General features: G+C 42.2%; 1 protein-coding gene and 1 long non-coding RNA gene across 5 annotated transcripts in view; one reads left to right on the forward strand and one right to left on the reverse strand.

Annotated features, from left to right (window-relative positions):
* Positions 1-2: 2 nt before the first annotated feature.
* LOC120439958 overlaps positions 3-21,647 on the forward strand; it is a 32,185-nt gene continuing 10,540 nt past the window's right edge. Inside the window, exons 1-3 of one of the 2 annotated variants that reach the window (XR_005612873.1) lie at positions 3-83; positions 5,336-5,471; positions 15,929-16,038. This is a non-coding gene — a long non-coding RNA (uncharacterized LOC120439958). The remainder of the gene's footprint in view (positions 84-5,335; positions 5,472-15,928; positions 16,039-21,647) is intronic. The other variant, XR_005612874.1, reaches the window with a different exon arrangement.
* pde4a (phosphodiesterase 4A, cAMP-specific) overlaps positions 1,222-21,647 on the reverse strand; it is a 48,791-nt gene continuing 28,365 nt past the window's right edge. For 2 of the 3 annotated variants that reach the window (XM_039611438.1, XM_031741280.2), the window contains exons 2-15: positions 18,423-18,608; positions 17,922-17,958; positions 17,675-17,745; positions 16,845-16,894; positions 15,937-16,049; positions 10,965-11,058; positions 10,718-10,881; positions 10,305-10,403; positions 10,054-10,218; positions 9,830-9,929; positions 7,776-7,930; positions 7,518-7,640; positions 5,319-5,501; positions 1,222-5,084 (exon numbers count right to left, since the gene is read on the reverse strand). In XM_039611438.1, the coding sequence (XP_039467372.1) occupies positions 4,581-5,084; positions 5,319-5,501; positions 7,518-7,640; positions 7,776-7,930; positions 9,830-9,929; positions 10,054-10,218; positions 10,305-10,403; positions 10,718-10,881; positions 10,965-11,058; positions 15,937-16,049; positions 16,845-16,894; positions 17,675-17,745; positions 17,922-17,958; positions 18,423-18,608 (2,044 nt within the window). In that variant the 3' untranslated portion in view covers positions 1,222-4,580. Of the gene's footprint in view, positions 5,085-5,318; positions 5,502-7,517; positions 7,641-7,775; positions 7,931-9,829; positions 9,930-10,053; positions 10,219-10,304; positions 10,404-10,717; positions 10,882-10,964; positions 11,059-13,336; positions 13,414-15,936; positions 16,050-16,844; positions 16,895-17,674; positions 17,746-17,921; positions 17,959-18,422; positions 18,609-21,647 lie in introns of those variants that run through there. The other variant, XM_031741281.2, reaches the window with a different exon arrangement.

Here is a 21,647-nt window from a genome sequence, read left to right on the forward strand (position 1 = left end):
CGATTGGCGGAGAGCAGGAAGACCCTTTGCGCTTGTCTGAAGTGTAGAGGATTCTGGGGACGCAGCCATCTCGTGTCAGAGAGGTAGTCATCACTGTTTGCACTTTTACCAATATTTAACAATGGGGTAAATAACATTTAAACATATAGGCATTGATTTTCAACTTTCATAGCACATTCATAAATTTATATCAAAAATGTCCCTACGCAATAGCCTCTCTTTAAAACCACAGTACCGGATTTAATACAAATAGGAAATCTTATTTAAATATCGGTGTGTACATGTACCAACCTACTTGTACTAGACCAAACAGATCCAAATAGAGGTGCATTCCAAGGTTATAATACTTACCTAAGAGTACGTGAGGGGAAAAGGAACTACTGTAAATCTTTTAAAAACCAAAATGTAAACAACCTAAGCCACTCTGAAGTTTAACTGAAAATAAACCAAGCTGCAAGCTAAATTAAGATAAGCTACTGGATGACTGTGGAAAATGTGAAGAAGTCCATGGATTTTAAACTTTTAGCTGACCCCACCTCCATTGCCATTAATTGTAAACCAAATGAATTAAGTAAAAGTTAAACAATTGAAAGGTTCCTGTTCCACTATTAATATAGAAATGTCTAGATGCCAGTACAAAAGCTTTAGAAGTGGGGTGACAGTGAGTTAAAAGCATTTTGGACAGATTGGAGGTGGTTAATAGATAACAGCCATGAAAATAGTCAAATGCAATAATCCAAGTGAGAGGAGATAAAGACAAGCAGGTCCAATTCATAAGAAAAATAATGAATGGTTCTCTTTATTTATTGTAATAGATGCAATAAATAAGAAATCTGGAGTTCTTAATTCTTTTTCTTTAGCTATATTTCTTAAATGAAAAAAAAAAACAAGAGTGAATCAGACTTGATGTGAGCATCAAATGTCAAAGATGTGACAAAAAATGATCCCACGGTTCAGCGTGTTAGCTTTTACAATGGGTGAGAAACACCCCAAGCTCTGTCTGAGTTGGGCGGTAATGCTCACAAAAGCAAAAGTTAGACACGTTTTTGTCTGTGTTAAGCTGCATAGAGTTATTAAAAACCATTAATGCGAAGAAGAAAAACCTAGCAAACAGGAGAGTGGAGTTTGCATTTAATAGAAAAATCTTTCTTTATTTGTATTTTAACACACTTTACAGTACTGAACAGTGAAATAAAAGAAAAATATACTGATATACTATAATATTGTTTTATATATAGATGTTTGCTTATTAAATGCATTTATTCACAAAATGACACCTCAGCTCTGTCAAGAGGAAAAACTCTCATAAAAATAATATAATAAAAAATAACTTGGACACATTTTACACATTACAGCAACATCATTTACAAATATTACAATCATTTCATGTTTTTTTTTTCCCTTGAATAACCTTTCTTACTCATGAACAAACACATGAATTAAAGCCCAGAGAAGTATTCTCAGAGGGAGTCAGTCTGTGACAACAATAACCTGACAGCAAACCCGATGGGAACCAGCTAAGTAGGCCACCACGGGATGGACATTTAGGCTATCAGGCTAGATAGTGATTAAAGTTACTAAGAAACCGAGGTGGTGACGGTGCTAGAAATGGCCAAGTCACATAAGGACACATTTATCTCCTTTAACTGTATCCTATGTGACTACCTCAACTTCCATTTGATCGCATTGGTCAAATGGGTTCAATCTCATCTGGACATTTAATCGAGAATGATTGGGTTGTTTGGTTATGCCTGCAGAGAGAGGTGAACACTAACTGCTTCACAATGAGGGTTTGTGGTTTGGCCCAGTGGAATATAATCAATAAGTGACTGCGAATGACCAAACCAGCAGCACACACTACCTGAAACACACCGTCTGCCTCGAAACCTGATGAAATAAAGTGCTGGTACGAATATATTTGATTCGAACAATAAATGTGAACAACTAAAAAGTGAAAAAAATAAAATAAAATAAAATAGGACAGCACGAGTGAGGAGAAAATATGTTTGAAGAATGGAAATATGAGGATGTGGCCTGCAGTGGTTCACTTAACAACTTTAAGTGGTTATTTGTTAATCATGATGATGCGGATAAATTTATAATTTACAATCCAATATTACATTATATACAAGAGTGGTAATGCTTATAGCTATAGTCATCAACACGTGATTCTTTTTCCAGACCATCCACCAGAATGATATAAAAATAAACTGTACACAAACTGTTCAAAGAAAACACTTCCCCTGGTTTTCTTCTCATCATTTAAAAAGAATGGCAGCAATCAATCACTTTAATAATTTCCTTAATAAGAAACAATTGCTACAGTATTGTGTTTGTATGGCAATTAAATATTGATGTTTTTATAGCTTATAACAGAACGAGAAGCCACAAAACAAAGCAACGTGTTGAAAGAAAAAGGCCAGTGCATATGGGAATCTTTTATTTGAGTAACTTCCCATTCCACTGGATGAAACAGCCTGTGTGTGGGGGGCCTCGCAGCTGTGCCCACGGGGCTTTTCTTACACCAGTCTGTGGTGGTGTCTTCAGATAAGCTGAGTTACTGACCTGCAGGAACTTGCTCTTACCTTCAAAAGAACCCCACTCGTGTTCTTTTGTTTGTTTATGTATTGAATTCATTTATACCCTGTGAGAAACAAACACCTGGACAAACTGCGGCCGGTTTGAGCTGTTGCCGATCGAATCCTGAACATCCGCTCGACGAGATGCGGCAATGCCAGTGAGTGAGCGACGATGAGTGTGACAACATCTTCCTCTTAAACCTACCAAACACCTCAACTCCCCTTTTCAATTCTTATTTCCCCCTCAATGCCTTCAGATAGCTATAATAAGATAGTCGTCGTGATTAGAAAACAACACATTCTTTACGTTGGTCCAAGCACAGCAACAACATAACAGCTAGTCGGCAGCAGTGTCTACCTTTTCCCTCCAAATGCAATGCTGGATACATTGTGTATAGACACACTGATACTCACAGAAATAAGCATACAGACGTGATATAAATATACTAGGATATCTATTGTATATCTTATAAATCTACATACTAGCAGGCATATATCCTGCATCTGACATTAAGGCAAAAAAGCATCAAACATAACAAGGATGATTAGGGACCGCTAGACCTCCTATTTGGCCACGTCACGCTTCTTTCCCCTGACATTCTGCCTCCCTGATTTTCTTATTCATCTGTCTTCCCTTGAATCACTTCACCCACTGAAGTTTCTCATCCTTTACTTTGGTGAGATTGGTTGTGTATGAGGAGACATGACCACGCAGTGCAAGTGGGCGTGAGATGGCGAGTAAAAAAATTTGTTCTGCTGATGAAATAATCCCGTGTCCCTTCAACGTATTCGGCAACTGTTAAATATAAAATAGGCAAAACGTATGCTTCAAAGCATCACATGGCTTATTCTCAGAAAGTTTAAAAAAAATATTCTAAAAATTAAAAAACAAAAGAACATAAGCTGGAAAGAGTCCACTGATGGTTGTGGTGGTGGTAGTGATTGCTCTGCATTTAGAGTTCTGAGTTATTATATTACCAGAAGAGCAACAAAGGAAGACTTACAGCTGAAAACATATCACCACAGAAACTGTACGTGTGAGATACACACCACGATACCATGAACAGTAAAGAGAGAGAGATCTTCAACAAGAGACAATCAAAAATGATGACAAATTCAGACACTCCTGTCCCACAATGCATTGCTTCACGACAGCTCCTTTCAAGAAGCTGGTGTTTCAGAAAGGCACAGAGCCATCTTGCACCAGTAGCACTCTCCGCGTAAAGGGAAAAAGGGAGATATGGGACCCGATGGCCCCTTCGTCGCAGCATCTTCCTTTCCTTCCGTAGTTTTTCCTTCACCTCCTCCAACTCCGACGGGATTATCTTATTTTTCTTTCCGACAGAAATGGAAAAAAAAAGAAGTTACTCGGACGTGTAGCTTTTCTGAGGAGAACGGTTTCTATTGAGATTCTAACGAACATGAATTACTAATACTGACTGAACACTAGTTAATACTCCATTAAGGGATGGCTTTTTCCAAAGAGATTCATTACTTATCAGTGTCCCTCTAATAAATGCACACATACAAACATACAGTCCAGCGTGTGTTTCTGCCTCCCCAAAAAAGAAAGGACAGGGAATATGCGGAGCACACTTTTACTGCATGACTGCTGCATGCTCGTACACACATTGCATTGGTGGATTTCCTGCTCCTGTTTTTTTTTCTTTCTTTAAGTTGTGTGTTACTTCATGTGTGTTTATGTGTGTGCATTCTAGTCCCAGAGTGCTACGCTGTCTTCAGTCGCCCAACATTAATGCTCTCCTAGATTCCTCTTAGTCTAAAGTTCACTGTGGAATCAGTCGAAAGACTTGTCGCCACTCCAAATCTACAGTTGCTGTGTAATTAACTTCTCTTTAAGCAATTTGTATTTATTCCCTTTTTGAAAAATATATTTAAAGGTGTGTATTGTCATTGCAGTCTTATTTGTTCTTGGTTTGGCCATTGAAAGGATGAACAAGATAATGTGTGCAAGTGAGGAGGGAGATACAGGAGCAAAACTCATGTATCGTCAGCTTGTGAAGAAGAATCCTCCTCTTCTTCTACAGGACTTGTGTCAGAAAGTCTGTCCTTGTCAGGCCCCCCACCCAACTGAGATTTCAGCTCCTCCTCCAAGTCCTCTTCTTCCATTGCCACCTCATCTTCTTCTTCTATTATATCCTCATTTTCCTCCTCTGCCATTATGTCTTCCTCTTCATCCTTTTTGCACTCATCCTCCCCGTGACTGCAGTCCTGTGCCACATGGTTTGGCGTTGGCTTGCCATCCTCGTCTTCCTGTTCCCTCTGTAAACTCTCTTCCAGAGTGAGCTGAAACTGAAACTTGTCTATGCACACGTTTAGATCCTTGTCGTCGTCCACAGGAGGTGGTGAGGGGCTTTGGGGAATAGTGCTCTGGTACCAGTCTCTGTTGTCCTCCAGAGTGTCCAAGATTTCCTGGGCGTCAGGGTGCACAAGATCCCCCCATGTCTCCCACAGCGGGTGGACAATGTAGTCAATAAAGCCCACCTACGTAAAGGAAAAAAAAGAAAAAGGCAATGACTGACATGACATAAGCTAGCACAGTGGTGTTTCTTCACTGCCTGCAAATCAGCATTAAAAATGTAGGAGGATGACTGCTGTGATCAGAGCTGATAAATCACTCTCTGCACTGTAGTTATCACTCCACCTACAGCATTAACAGTTATCCAGTTGCGTGCGGTCATATTCATACATGTGTGTATTTCACTGCTGCTCAATTACCTGACTTTTTTCCACAGATGCAGTGTGTTTATCGCACATGGGACTGATCTCCATCCCCCGCTCTCTCTCCTTGTCTCCCTGCCTGAAGAACTCCTCCATGATTCTCTCTGTCCATTGTCGATACACAGCCAGAGGCTTTGTGGGATTGCTCAGGTCAGCACAGTGCACCATGTTCCTCAATACCTACATATATACAAAATCATTTACCTCACATTATATTGTGAACGTACAAAGCTAGAAGTGTAGCGATTTGGACATTACTTTTATTGTTATTGCATAAATGGACAAGAATGTGATCGTGAAATGGAAACTGCGTCCATGACAGAAACAGGGCTTCAGCCCTTTGCAAGCATCTGCGCAGGCATCATGCTAACACAAAGCTAGGCAAGAACCCAGAATGACATAATAGCTGAGTGGCTGCTGACCCCAGCCCAGCAGCCAGACCCTGAACTTCAACAGGTAACAAAAGCAATAAGCTTGCTGGCCTCTATTTAAACCTATGCAGTTGAATTACTGTGGCGATTCCTTTAAAGTATTTTTGGGCTCTTTATATGTGTGTCCATGTTAGGGTAGGGATTTCTGTTGGTGTGTGGGACTGTAGCCTCAGGTTTATAAGTAATAGAAAAGTAAAGAGTAATGTGCAATACATTACCTTTTTTGAGTAATGGCCGTAACATTGATTAACACTATCCTGAAATCTGATAAGCATGAAGATTGTTTGCCCATAGTCTACTTTGTCCCTTTAAGTTGTTTAACATTTTGCATTTTAAATTGACAAAGCAACTGAAAAAAGGTGGTGCAAACCCAATGTTTTTATGACCTTTTTCACATTCATTCTCTTTTCCTTTCCTTTCTTCCACGAGTTGGTACAATTCTCCAAAGTCTCAGTAACTGCTCTTTACTTTTCGAATTAACACCGTTGTTTCGTCTTTGCTCAAAGACAGCTGATCAGCTGCTTTAGAAACTGTCAGCAACCACCATCACCTTGGCTGAGATATCTAGGGATGTTTAATTTCTGTCCCATTCACCACACTTATTAAAGCTCAGTTTCTTACTTTTATTGGTAAAACAGTAGGACAGTCAGGTCAAGATACACAGTTTACGTTTCCAGGTGGGTCAGATTCATGTATAAATTAGTAAAGGTAGATCTGGACATAGCTGTAACTCATCATTTTATTAGATGAGTCTTCATAACTGTCAGTCTGGATTGTAGACCTTGCAGGAGTTTGGTGTGTGAAGTATATTGTTCAACCAAGTAGCAACTTACAGCTCTGAAAGATGAAGTAATCATTCAAATGCCAAAAACTGCCACTTCAAAGGCTGGCTTCAAAACAGACAGTCCTCACAGGCTCCCATGTTAAAATGATTTACAGTAGAGCAGAAATAGGCATGTTTACTGCTTGGAACAAACACCAGTTTGGTCTCTGTTACAAATTTCTCTCATAATGATAACTGTGAGGATTTGGTAATTTAGAAAAAAACAAAAAACGTTAACATATAAAACTTGCATAATCAGAGGCGTGCCCGCTTTTACTGACAGGTTTAGGCCAATGCAAGCGGCTTTGCTTCTGCCATTTGAAAGTCACCGAACTAGAAGTCTCAACTGTGTCAACACTTTTAGGTGCTTCCTTAAATGTGAGTGCATTGCACTTTGGTAACCAAGCATGCTAGCATTACATGATGCCCTAGCACTCCACCATTGCATTCAGATACATCCCTTCTGCGCCAAAATAACAAGACTGCAACAGCCGTGGAGTCCAGCCTTGAAAACCAAAGCCCAGAAACTAATGGCTGTCTTTGTGGTGGCTACACGTGTGTTATACATGCACTTTAAGGGTTTAGTTTATTTAAAACAAAATGCCAGCTTCATATTTATTGTTTCCAAATTGTCTCCACCATTAAAAAACATTGTGGTGCCTAAGCTAGCGACATACCACAATAACAGCAAACATGCAGGTTATACATAATTTACAAGCTGTGTAAAACAGAGGTCCCCAAGAACTTGTTCTTCCCAGCTCCCTGCTATGACTGATGTTTCATGTTGATCATACACTAACTTTCCTTACATCTACCTTATCCAATCCAGTGTTTATTTGAGCCACGTTCACTGTCTCATTATCTTTTATAACACTTTGAAATATTCCTCTCATTATTTGTTGATTGAAGTACTTTTAAATTAATTGAATAATTGTGGCTTACCTGTATTCGATCAGTGTAGTGGTCAAGCATCAGCACTCCAGAACTTGTCACTTTCTTAGTTTCCACCATAGTTTTGAGGTCTGCCAGCAAACTCATGTGTTTAGACATGTCTGTTGCCAAAACCTGAGAACAAAGTAGGTATGATTAGATTAGAGGAAAAAGAGACAAATAAAAAATAGAGAGGTCACAAATTAGGGGAGCACATGACGACAAGTGAGGAAGGTAGCTATAATTCATAATGAATATGTTGACACTCACCATGTCAATAACAAGTTTCCTAAGGCTCTGTCTTTGCCTCTTGGTAAGGTTCTGGAAGATGTCACAGTTGTCCTCATGAAGCAGCTTAAAACCCACAGCCAAGTGATGGTTCTCCAGCACAGACTCATCATTATACATCAGGGCTAACTCTGAGTCTGAGGAAGGCATCAAGCAACATTCAATATCAGTAAAAGAACAACAAAAACTCCTTTGAGAATTACTATTTTTTAAGGGTAAACTGTTGCATTTACAAATCAAAATGAGAAGTTACACTCTATATATGTATGTATATAAGTGTGTGTTGTATACTACGTTATATACATCATATAACACAAAACAATGAAAGCATATATAAAAATTCCTGCTTAGTTTTTGCTATCTGAATTATCCCCATTGTTAAATGAGAGACTTTTACAAACACATTGTTATAGACATTATTGTACTGGTTTCTTCATAGCTACCCTCTCTTTGCTAGTAATTTGCTAGTGATGATTGCACATCACACATCAGGCATATTCAACAGATTCAACTTTTTTTTATGAACATTGTTTATGTTGTTTCATTTTTATTAAATTACGTGAGCGTGTTTGATGTCTTTCTAGTGCAAAGTAGTAACAGTAACACTGTGGGGGTTCCATGTGTCCTAAGCTACCCAGTCAGCACTCATGCCTAAACCCAATGTAGTTTTGGAGTATTCCCATCTATGCACCTGTTTCCAGAACTTATTAAGGGATGCTGGAGCTTATGACAGCTGATTATGAGAGAAAAGTGAGGTCTGGCCTGTCTATTGTGGAGCTAATACAAACAGACAGGCAACTCTTCATGTTCAAATTCACCACTACTGCTAATTTGGAATCACCAGTCAACCAAACTTGCATGGCTTTGGAATGTGGGAGGAACCCAGAGTACCAAGAGAGAAGCCATGTAGCTACAGGGAGAACATGCAGGCTCCACACAGGAAGGTCCCAACCTATCCCCTTCTTTCTGACAGGGGACAGTCCTAACCAGTCCACCACCATGCTGCAGAACCCCAGGTTTTAAAGTATTTGAGAGCATGTGAGTGAGTGAGAACATGTTGTACCCAGACTATCTCCTGCTGTGTGATACACTACCAGTCAAAAGTTTGGACACACCTTCTATTTTTTACTGCTTTCTACACTGTAGATACAAACCAAAGACATCAAATATATTACGCAAGATATATGGAATTTTGTAGCAAAGAAAAAATGATAAATAACTTTTATATTATCCTATATTTTAGATTCCTCAAAGTAACCACCCTTTGCTTTGTTGACAGCGCTGCAAACCCTCATTCATTTGATTCATTTGTGGAATTTCTTGCCTTCTTAATGCGGTTGGGGCCATCAGTTGTGTTGTGCAGAAGTCACGTTGGTACACAGTTGACAGCCCTATTTGACAACTTAGAATTCATATTATGGCAACAACCAATCAACTAAGGAAAGAGAAACGACAGTCCATCATTACTTTAAGAACTGAAGGTCAGTCAGTCTGGAAAATTGCTAAAACTTTGAATATGTCCCCCAAAACCATCGAGCACTATGATGAAATTGGCACACATGAGGACCAGATTAGAGCCCAGATAAATGCCACACAGAGTTCTAGTAGCAGACACATCTCTACATCAACTGTTCAGAGGAGACCAGGCAAATCAGGCCTTTATGGTCAAAAAGCTGCTAAGAAACCACTACTAAGGAAAAGCAACAAGCAGAAGATATTTTTTTTGGGCCAAGAAACACAAGGCTTGGACATTAGAACAGTGGAAATCTGTGCTTTGGTCTGATGGGTCCAAATTTGAGATCTTTGGTTCCACCCGCTGTGTCTTTGTGTGAAAGTGCAGAAAAGGTGAACGGATGGTCTCTACATGCATGGTTCCCATCGTGAAGCATTGAGGAGGAGGTGTGCTTTGCTGGTGACACTGTTGGGAGTTTTTTGTTTTGTTTCCTTCAGTGAGAATCTACAATGTAAATAGTCACGTGTCCAAAGTTTTGACTGGTAGTGTATGTGTGTAAAAGTTTCATCTCATTTTGACTCACTGGTGTTTATGAGGAATTGGTTTGACACTCCTGGATGGTCCACATCATGGATGGCGGCAGCAAATAATGCAGCTAGTATCTCTAGATCAGTGAATACAGCCTGTAAGAGAGAAACAAAGAGGGGAACACTTTGAAAAATAGTTTGCAGTTTGGCTCTTAACTATTGTTTCGTTTTAGAAGCTGTGTGGACTTCTTGTCATTGGCAGTTAAGTAGAGATACTTACATCTAAAGCTGGTGTGGACAGCAGTACATGAGTAGACTGAGTGACATCAGCAGCGTGGAGGCTGTTATGGTAGGCCACATTGGCATGATAGTGGTCCTCCAGGGTCATCACATAGGTGACAAACGTATCCACAGGGATCCGAAAGGTCTTCAGTAGATCTCTTTCCTGCAACCGGCGCAGTCCACAGGAGTCATGATCACAGTCATACATGCTATTAGTTGCTGCACATTCCATTAAGACCGGCCTCTCACCTGGAAGATGGCATACATTATGCAGCTGAGGGGTCGATTATTAGAGAACTCTGCCACACGAAAGATATTAAGGCCCCACTTGTTCAAGTCGTTCAGCTCCTGAGAGCAAAGAGAAACACACATGTCACCAAACTGTTAGTGCTGCCAGTTCTTTAAGTGACAGTATTTGTGAAACATGGAACATGGAACATGATACATTGTGTGTTATACTTCATCACAGTAGAAAAGTTTATTTTAACACAACTCTACTATGGTCCAGTGTAGACATAATGTAATGATTGCTGTCAGTGTTTTGGAGTGAAATTCTCTTTACATGTTCTCACAGAAGACTATAGAATGCACACAGGAATTTCGTATTAGAATTAGATAAATAAATACAATGTGCTGAGAAAGTAGGTTTCACTTCCTTTTACCCTGGCTAATGCATCCTCGTGTTCAGTCTTCACTCCGAAGCGAGGCAGGGCGGAGTTGGAAAGACTGGAGCTGTGCGTGAGCTTCTTCACACCACTGATGTGACACATGGGCTTCTCCCTCTCCCTTATGGTGGGGGACGGGATCTCCACCTCGTTCTGCTTATCTGCAACGAGCAGAAGTCAGAGATCAGCTGCAGGTGAAGCTGCTATAAAAGTTGGCAACAAGTGGGCGGCAGGTTTTCTTTACCTAGAAAGGTAGTGGAGATGTATTCTGACACTTGGTTCCCTGAGCGACTCATCTCTGACAAATGGGACAGCTCCCTGTTCAACATCCTTTTAAACTGAGAGGAGGGCAGACATTGACAGAAGTGAGTGACTTGAACAGTAGTTAGAACATAGAAGCATAAGACATGTGTTACTGACATATCCAACTATATATTAACACTGTAATTTAGATTCCATTTGCACTGATATATAACAACAAAACATTCCTGTGATTCAAATATGAAAAAATAAATTATCACCCTCATTTGCTAAAGGGTGAGAAAATCAATTATGAATCATGCCTCCTCCTTTTCTCAGATGAGAACAGACTGTTCAATACCCCGACCCAGTGTGTTTGTACTCTGATTTCCAGAGATGTGCTGCAGTAATGTGGCATGTTTCTTTTATGTATTCTTTCCCATACAACTACAGAGTCAGCTGTGAACTACAGACACAAATATGATTAAATGAGTACATTATCCATGCAGACAGACTGAACACTGTTCCTGAATGTTCTCGCTGCGTTTATGTAACGTTTTATTTTCGTAGCTCCACACGATGATTTGGGAGACTTAACAGTTCCCTGTCAGACAAGTCATGTGAAAGCACAATGCAAATCGGACAGACCCCTCAGTCTGTGTCCCACTGACTGATCTTTCACACATAACAATCTCCATGGCAACCCGAGCAGTTGCCATGGCAACTGCCTCCTCACAGTCAGTCCTTCAGCTTGATGTGAGAGCGGTGGCTTCTTGGGTGACAATCTGAGGGAGTAGGCAGGTGTCTCTGACCTTTACCAAGGTCAACCCTCTCCTCCTCTGCCTCTGCTCCTCGCTACAGCTCTCTGTTACTTAAAACTGCTCCTCCCTCCCTCTAGAGGTAAACAGCGTTCTTCATTACCTCCCTTGAGCTCCCAAATCCTTCTCTGTCACAAGCTCCTCTTTGTTTTCCTTCCGTTTCATTTTATGCAACACCCCCATCTTTCACTCTTATCCCCATAGTTATCTCCCGTTTTCCCATCGTTTCCTGGCCTGTCACCCCTTACATAATAAGCCAGGCAAATAGCTAATTGTAACAATAAATTGTAGGAGCAATCAGGCAGAATCAGCCATCAGCAGCCAGGAAGGCCAGTCAAGCCCAGTGGCACACTTAGGCAAGCAGGCTCAGCCCAAACCTCCTCCTCCTTTCTCCCGCTCTCTCTGGTTCTTTCCTTCCCTAATGCTGTAACGCTGAGTCATAGCTGCCAACCAACACTTCTACAGTGCCAGTCCGAGTGCCAGGACAAACAACACTCTTCCTCTGATACAGACTAATGAAGCAAACATGCAAACACTGTTCAGACATGACTGTGGGCTAACACGCCTGCATATGTAAGGTATATATCAGGCATATATCTTGTCTAACTTTCATGAATAAAACACGTGGAAGTGCTCTAAAGTATAACCTGTACGATCTGTACTCAGTGACACAGAGAAATCAAATAAATCCTATAATCCTAATTCCTTTTCTTTTTACTAAGTGTTGAGATATCCCATCATATACAAGTCTACAAATTTCCTTTATTAATAAAAACCTGTGAAAATTTATAAATTTACATAGAGTCAGAGGGTTAAATAACCAAAAGGGGGATTAAGCATCTACACAGAACCAAGACAATAAGCTTCTCCTTCACTGACAGCACGCTTGCCTTCTTTTAGTCTGTACTGAGGCCAGCTTCGGGGTAGCAGGAGAGAGACAGAGAGAGGGATGTGGGACGCAGGTGTGAAGGATAGAAATGGCCATTATGTGACACTGCATCGTACCTGCAGTAAAAACTGCTGGACTACTTCATAAAGTCCCAAGGCTATTTCTCAGATTATAAGCAGCTCGGTGTACTCTCACAGGACACAGATGTAGACAGGTTATAGGGGGATGAAGAATGAGACTGATATTATTGTCTTTTTGTTTACAGTTCTGCTGCAGTGTAGAAACACTGGGCAGAGTTAATAAATTCTGTTCCCTTATCACTGTTCCTGCTGAGTAGTTTCATGTAAATTATCTACAGCAATATACTGGCCAGCATTCTGACTTACTGTTTGAAATAAAGTCCCTGCCAGACCCAGAAAGTCTTCCAGCACCACATGGAGTCCACATATAACAAATCTAATGTAGTACCTTTTAAGATTTTCCCTTATAAGCTCAATATATTCACAAGATGACACAACAACTGGTGAATTTTAAAAAAAAGACACATAATGAGGGCTAGCTAACAGACGAGTTGTTAATGCATGCATAACACTTGTAGAGTTCACAGCATCCATCCAAGATGGCCACCGCGCGGCCTTGTTTGTTTTCTGCAAGTTGCCCGAGCCCTACCTGGTCCCACCAACCGATGAGCCAGGGCTTGGAGCAGGTCTCACAGAAGAGGTCCACTAAGGGTGTCCTGCGCTCCGCTGCTGTCCCACCCCCCTCCAGAACTCCTCCAGCGGCTGCACCGAGGTCCAGCTCTGCCCCTGCCCTCCCCTGCAAGGGACTGTAGCTGGAGGAGCGGGGCAGCCTGTAGCCCCCTGGTACAGGCGAGGGGCAGGGGGACGGCGCTGGGTCAATGGCCTCCACCACACCCATGTTGAGGGTGACCGGGGGTTTTGGTCGATGGCACCGGCAGGAGGTTCGGTAGTGGAGTGGGGTAGAGGTGCTGCGAGTCCCCCAGTGGCATGAGGGCGACGTCAGGGTGTGTGGAGAGAGGCCACAGCCAGTCAAGCCGGGACACTCCAGAGTGACGGCTGCCCCAAGAGGGGGTCAAAGGAACAGGGGAAGGGGGTGAGGGCAGGGGCTGCTGGTGCAGATTGTCCTTGCCTACATGCAATACCCCAAAGCAGGCCACCCAGTCACTCCTGAGTCAGGCTACAGCCTCAGTGTGGTCCGAAGATGAGGGCAAACCAGGAGCCCCCTGGATCCGGCTGCTGTGGAGACTACATCTCATCCCATTTGCTGAGCAGGCTGACCCAAATATATAGTCACTGCAGGGTAAAGGTGGATGGGAGCCGAAAGAGTAAAGATGGAGGCAGGGGAGGCGGGAGACAGGGAGCGATGGACCGTCTGAAGGGCAAAGACAGCAGCGGATGGTGGAAATGAGTGGCAATGTGAGAGAAATGTAACGAAAAAAAAAGAATGTCACGAGAGCTGGGCTGCTTGACAAACACTAATGAAAAATTTAGATGATGGAGGTGAGGGCAATGGAGAGATGATGACGGGAGGACAGAAAGATGACTGTGGTTTCGAATAGTGGATGCAAAGGGAGCCTGGATAACAGGAGGACCGGGGAAGGGAGAACGGGCAAACAACTGATGACAGCAAGAGAACAGCAAGAATGGAGAGAAAGAGCGGGAGACAGAATGGGATGCGGGCAGGCCTGTAGCAGACAGTCAGGTTGAAGAATCAAACCAGAGCTGTGGTCTGGAAAAACAGTCTCCCTCTCTGCGTCGGCTGCCCCTCCCCCACAGTACGGATCCAGAGGCCCGGCCCAATCCTACCGGTGCATCAGCCCGTCTGTGCCGTCTCACACCGATCCCAGTAACACACAGTCAGAGCACAGGCAGTCAGGCTGCCTCCTGATACCTCCGCAGCACAGTCCTCTGCTCCCAGTCAATCCGTGCATCAGCTGGCCAAAATGCCAGAGGTCTAATCCCGCTGCTTTAGGCTGCCGCTTCTCCTCAAATGCTCTGCCTCTTGCGCCATTTCCCTGGATGCTGTAGACAGCTCTCGCAAGCTAATCAGGCAGTGTGGCTGCAGGCGCGTGCATGTGTGTGAGTGTCTGTGCTCGCCTCTATTCAGATGCCGAGTGCGCATGTGCAACAAGACAGCATGTACGTCTGTCGGAAATATGTGTGTGAGTGAGGGTGTGAGTGTGAGTGAGAGACTGTGTGGGAATATTCATGTGTGCACCTCCATGTTGGCAGCGTGGAGGATGTCTTATTTGCACCTTCTAAGACGCCGCGACATATTCACAGAGACTACGTTTTCACCAAGAGTCTTCCTCTCTCTCTCTGTACATTGTATGTGCACTGACATATAAACTATGTCCCTTCATTCATCACTGTGTTCTTTTCTCCCTCGCTCTTTTCATCACAAGCCTGATTACAAGCACAAAGAACGCTGCTATTTATTAACACAGAGGTGAAGCATGGGAAGGATCTCTGGAATAAAACCAACAAGGCACAGGATGCTGTCTCTTTAAGACAGAGCACTATTAAAGGAGCATTGCCTGTGCTTCATTGGTTGTTGCCTAAGCCACATGGCTTGTGGTCAGAGTGGGAAGCCAATGACAAAAAAGGGAAGGGCAGACCCTGCTGCTGTTCGGTAGCAACCAAGGTTACAGCAGAGACATCAGCATCAGGACCTATCCACCCCCACCCCCCACCCCCTTCCCTTGTCCTTCCCACCCACAAACCGTCACATCCCACCCTTCTCTACCGCGCTCTCTCTCTCTCTTCCTGTGCCTGCACAAACAGAAGTGCATGCATCCGTAAGAATCCTGCCCATGTGCACACATATGACATATAAACATACTAATGCAAAAATGCACCAAAATTCAATACTGCTTACAACCACACCAACCACTAGAGTTGTTTTTTCCCCCCAGCTTTTCAGTATACCAACCAAACAGGAAAGCACTAGCTGAACACAGGACTCCACATCAGTTATTTATGAATACCACAGGACTGCAAATAAACCCAGAATTACTGCAAATGATCACTTTTTTTAAGTAGCACATGAATACTCCAGCTGATGAGTCATGTGCTGAGCAATATTGTGTGAATATGTGTGAAGGTCACATGTGACAGGCATTGGAGGAGGCTGGAAAAGCCTTGTGGATCAGTTTATATGTTGCTCATTATCTCAGCAGGGCGCTTACGCCGAGGTAGGCGAACAGTGAAGGTGAAGCTGAACATATTTGTGTGCGAACAGGTGCCCACCTTATTGGAGGCCATCTCGCTGACTGAGCGGTGGGTCTGAATGGTTTCCAGCTGGTCCAGACACCAGTCCAGCTCCTCCAGAGTTTCCCGAGCCATCTGCTGGTATGTCTCTTCTGGCAGGGGCACACACACCACACACAGACAAAGTATAAATTGGCAGGAAGTGTGAAAAGAGCAACAACAAAAAAAGAGCAAAAAAAGTCACATAAAGGCACTGATGAGCTAAGATTATGTTCCATTTATGGAGATCTGGGTCACATTCTAGTGATCGCACTTTCTGGCTTCCACCTTGGCTCAAAGATGACATGCACTGCACAGTACTGAATCATAATTAACATAAAAAGCTGAGATTAGTAGAAAATATTCTAGTGAATCAATGTGCTGATAATGTCATGTATCATTCTGACATTTTAAATCAGGATTGAGCTGTTTAATACAAAAAGAGAAAATACCAGTTTTATTAATGAAATAAAAACTGTAAAAATAGTATCTGTTGAACACTTATTTTTCATATCTATTTCACAACTCACGTCTGTATCATAAATTAAAAAAAAAAAGGCAATGGCGGTCTTGCAAGCTCCTGGCTCCACATTTTCTCAATGAATCCTATAAAAACTAAAGGTTTCAGTTCAAATGAAGCTATTCTTACATGCACTTTGTACATCTGCATGCAAGAAGTGATTAAATTCGACATTTTATTAACCCATATAGCCATAATAGCTTAAGCCTTATAATTAAGATCCACCCAATTTCCTAAAGTCTGCGCAGTGCAGTTGATTAAACATTTCCTCAGTAATAGCCACATAATATTATGTGATGTTCTGCGGTCATTAGGGGAGAGTGGGAGCCTTGGCGTGTCCTTAAAGGAAACTCTCTGGACTGAGAGTTTTAATTAGCTAACAACATACCAGAGAGTGTAGCTTGGGGAACAGTGGGTTGGCTTGTCACTGGTGACCTCCTGTGGACAAAGACAGCATTACATCAGTCTGAGAACTGCCCTCTGCTGCCCCCTGCTGGGGTTCAACACTCATGCAACATGGCAATATGTGGTTTTTAAGGGCTCACACAGGAGATAAAAGAATTTGTATTGATGTTTTTCGTATTTATGCCCACAAACACTAGACAAGCGGAGGAGTGAATATTAACATTTCATCTGGTACTGAATAACACGGCAAGGTGCGTGTTTTAATAGTGCATACAAAGTCTCTTGTTTCACTTCAAAAATGAAAGCGTCTAAAAATGACTAAAGACAAAGCCTGAGTTCGGCTTTCTTCTCAAAAGCCTTTTGTGGTTTTTGTAATCGTACAGCGAGGGTACACCGCCGTGTAATTATAGATGCTGATAATTCAGTGGCGCATTGCTTTATATATCATATTGACGTGGAACTCAAAGCCTGCCAGCTCGAGCTCCTTCTGTCTACTGCATTACAAGGGAGAATAATTTTAGTGTTATTGACCGTCTCCATCGTCTGGGCACAGAGTCAGGGACATACACCTGAGGCACTGAGCTCTCTGCACTCAGTCTTCAGCTAAAGCTTGTTGGAAATATGCCAAATAATGCACATTATATATTCCTTGAGCATTGTCTGGTCATCATAAACTGGTTAATCATGATGACTAAAGTGTTTCCCCATGGGATCAAGGAAACCGAGACATTTGCATACACACACTGCGAACGAAGCAGGCAGTCGTGACAAGTTAAGTGGGGGGGAAGGGGTGTTTGACAGCATGATACTGACTTGTTAGTGGGTGTTGTGACATTGGCGAGGATGGTGAAGTTGCTTCTTACAGTTCGTAGGCTGGCCAACACCTGGGGGATGGATGGACAGCGTGGGAGGGAAAGAAGGAGGAGGGAGGAGGAAAGAGGAAGGGAGGAAGCAAGGAGTTTGGGGGGGAGGAGGACAAGTTCACTGCACTAATTAGCCGCCTTTTCGAGCCATTTACAGCAATTAAACATGTCAGATGAGGTGCACAGGGAATACGTACCTGAGCAAAAGGGGTGACGATCATGTCTTCGGTATGCCTGCAGGACCAAAGGTGAAAACAAAAAGCAGAGAATGAGAAGAATATGAGTGGTTGTGGCTGCTGCGGTGCTCTGTGTTTGTGTTTATATGAGAGGCTGTATCTGTGAGCTGGATGTTTACAAAGACCTGTGTGGATCTAAACGGGGAAAAAAATCCCTGAAACACATGAAAGGTTTGAGGTTTTTTAAGCTTACTGAAAAACAGACCAGGAAACAGAGCACAACAGTCAATATTATGAGGATTCATCATGATTTCATTAGCATAATGCATGCATAATTACAATTCCATTCCCATTGCTGTGTTGATTGGGATAATGTGTAATGACTACGATGACCTGGATGACTGAGAACCTTCACAGACATGTAGTTACTGTGATGTGCGTGAGTGGACACTGTGGGTTTGAAAAAACATGTTTCCATCCTGTCCTCAACATCATGGATCCAAGTGATGGCTTCGTGCTTACCCCTCACTGTTGATGGAGGAGTTGCGTGACATGGTTTTGGGGGACGTGTCGTAGTCTGAGTCTGAGCGGTACAGGAAGGATTCCCTGCGCTGGCTCTGGGGAAAAGAGGGGTGGAGCACCAACCCAGGACTCGCCTGCGAATCCATGGGACTGCGGCCTGGCGAGGGACCATTCTCTGAATCAAAGCTGCGGAGTGAGAGAGGAAAGAGAGAGTACAAGGGTTTTAGATGAGGTCCATTTTTGCAGGTTTCTGTTGCTACCTTACTTTTTTCACAGTGTCGATAAACATTATCGAGATAACCCTGAATGCCCAGACACGAGTGATGATGCAGCTCAGCCTCTTGCAGTGTTTCTCTCTTTTTTTTGTTGGAGTGAATGTTGAAGAAAGCGATGTGACACTTTGCGGCATGAATGCATGCAGCTGTAACTCTGTGGTTCAGCTGGATTGGCAGGCTGCCACAGGGTTTCTCCGAGAATTACACTTTACTGACATGTCATTTCTCAGAGAGCATTGTGTTTAAGTGAGGAAAACGAGCCACATCAACCGCACATTCTCTCCGGACCAAAGCTTTCTCTCTATCTGGAGGCATGACTGATTGAGAATGTTGATTTTGTTACAGATCTGAGGTTAAAACAAACTACTGGTCGATTAAGGACACTCATACTGAAGTTCCCCTGTGGACTTTAGACATGTAGCAATGCTGGGAAGAAGTTTTTCTATGACTTTTTCTGTCCCCCTTTTCTTGATTGTTGTGCAACACACATGAGGACGCACATGAGCAAATGCGGGTGAGGCAATACTCTATCCTAACAAAGGAATGACCTATATCCACTGATCTGATAATATGTTGCAATAAGTAGAAATGTGCCGGGAAGAAGAAGAGTGAAAGCCAGGAAAAAATCCTAAATACTTTTTAAATGGGTTTGAAAAAAATGGACACATGGGCCACAACTTCACCTATCGTTTTGTGAAGTCCAGTTTTGATGGCTCTTTGTTAGCGTTTTGCCACAATGTAGGAATTTTTACAACCTGAAGTTCCCATACTGTATGTGGACAAAAGGGTGGATTGCTAACTCTTTAGCTAATGCTAAAAAGCTCCACTCTGACACTGCATGGGTGCACAGCTCAGACACTGCTGCTAATTAGAGCTAACACATAAAATATTGGATTTTGCTGACTAAAAGCACGAGCACAGATATCTTGGATGGTAGAGCAAGCCATAATGTATGACAGATAATTCCATTAAAAACACTCCAAAAGGCACCAAAACACAAACCTGTTGAAGAGGGCCGGTTCAAATTAGCAGTGGAAAAGTCATGTGCTCGGCTGCTAGATACCTCCTGCTGTGTTTCCATCAGCTTGTCAAGTTTAAACAGTGATTAATATATATGAAAAAAATCCTCCCCAGCGTTCAAATAAAATGCATCAGGTGTGATGTACATAGGACTTCCAGCCACAGCTAATAATAATTGTCCTCAAGCTTTTAAGACACAGCATATCAATACAAATATAGAATCAAACAGATAGCACAAACAATGGCAACTGCAAACTTTTAAGAGCAAGAGCTAAGAATTACAGGAGACCCATTTCATCAAAAACACAAGTTCTTTTGTTTAAGCCATAGTTTTAGCTTATGCATTAAAATTTTCAAAGCAGTCAATGTCTTTATTTCCAGGGGCAGAATGTTCCAAATTTGAGGACCTTTAACTGTGAAAGACGACTGACCAAATGTTTTACATTTCCTCGCTGCTGAATTTTAAATCATATGATTAACTAAATCGGGGCGAGACCATTCACGGTTTTAAAAGTCAACCTTTAAAAGCAAATATTATTAATAAAATAGCTCAGCATACATTTCTTTCCTGAATTTTACAATGATGCTATTACACTAGGCCTCTAGGTTGAGATCTTTAAAGCCTGTTTGTGTATTGACATTATAGGTTTTATTTATAGGTTGGTACTTGCTACAGAGAGCAAACCCATTTCGTGCCAGGCAGTAAAGATGTTTGACATTTCAACACGGGACTCTGTGGGGATTTTCTCGCTCTAGGAGGCAGCTTCGAGGTGCCCATTGGATAAACTACAGCTTTTGCCATCTTTTACTATAGTGCCAAATAAATTGTGGCGATAATAACTTCGTTATTGCCTTTTACAGCTCTGCAAATCAACAATTAATTCCCTTCTCCTGAAATTTCAGAGCGTAACCCAGATGAGCTTAACCCAAGGGCTCACAACAACATGCTGCTCAAGTTACACTCCCCTCTTTTCCCCCCAACCATCTTCAGTCACAAACCTTTAGTCTCCAGCAAACGTCAGCAAAATTCCTCTGGCATTTTTTTTTTGAGATGAAAGCAAGATTAGATTTTGCAACACAGAACTGAAGTCAGTATTGATTCAACAGGGTTTCAGAGTTTGTCGTTATGTAACAAGAAAAAGATGGACAGTGCTCAGGCAGCAGTGCAGACAGACACCAATTTATCTGATGGAATGTGTGAAAGGTATACTGCTGGGTTTATGTTTGCTACACCTAAACAGCAACAAGGATTCCTCATATATATTTACCTGCGTTTAAATGTTGGGATGACAAGGACAGATATGTAGGCGCACTGCACTGCAGCAACAGCAGCAGCAGAGGCAGCATCTATTTTTGATATAGGATCACTTTTATCTCCTCAGCACCTCTCCACGTCTCCTAAACTTCCCAAACTTTTGTTGTCAACACAGTTGTGAACGCCCTTCAGTTCAATTTCTAAAATTAAGCATGAAGTGTGATATTTTTGGAATTTACTTATAAATTGGCCAATTAGGAGGCACTCCTTGCCCCAGAAGGCTTTGAGGATATGGCAGCAGATCAAATTATCATTAAACACGTTTCCTCAGTAATGAAGAAGACATAAGAAATGTCTGCCATGGGGACTCTCTGCAAGCTGCATGCGCTAATCCCTGTTTTTATTTTTTATTTTTTTTTCTGCAGACTTTCAGAGTAATTATGAGACTTCAACATTCTGAATTCAGCACTTCTCCAAATCTAATCCATCTGACTAATGGTATAACAGTGTGTGCATGGAATAATTTGCTCTGAAATCCACTTTAGTGAGTTGCATTACAGTCGTATTGGACAAACGCTGAAATGCTCACGCCGCACCTGAACTAAGGCATAACTGTTACACATAACTTCTGCATATTTTTTCTCTTTTTCTTTCTTTCTTTTTTTTTAATGAACA

This window comes from Oreochromis aureus, linkage group 4 (genome assembly GCF_013358895.1).
Source record: "Oreochromis aureus strain Israel breed Guangdong linkage group 4, ZZ_aureus, whole genome shotgun sequence".
NCBI lineage: Eukaryota > Metazoa > Chordata > Actinopteri > Cichliformes > Cichlidae > Oreochromis > Oreochromis aureus.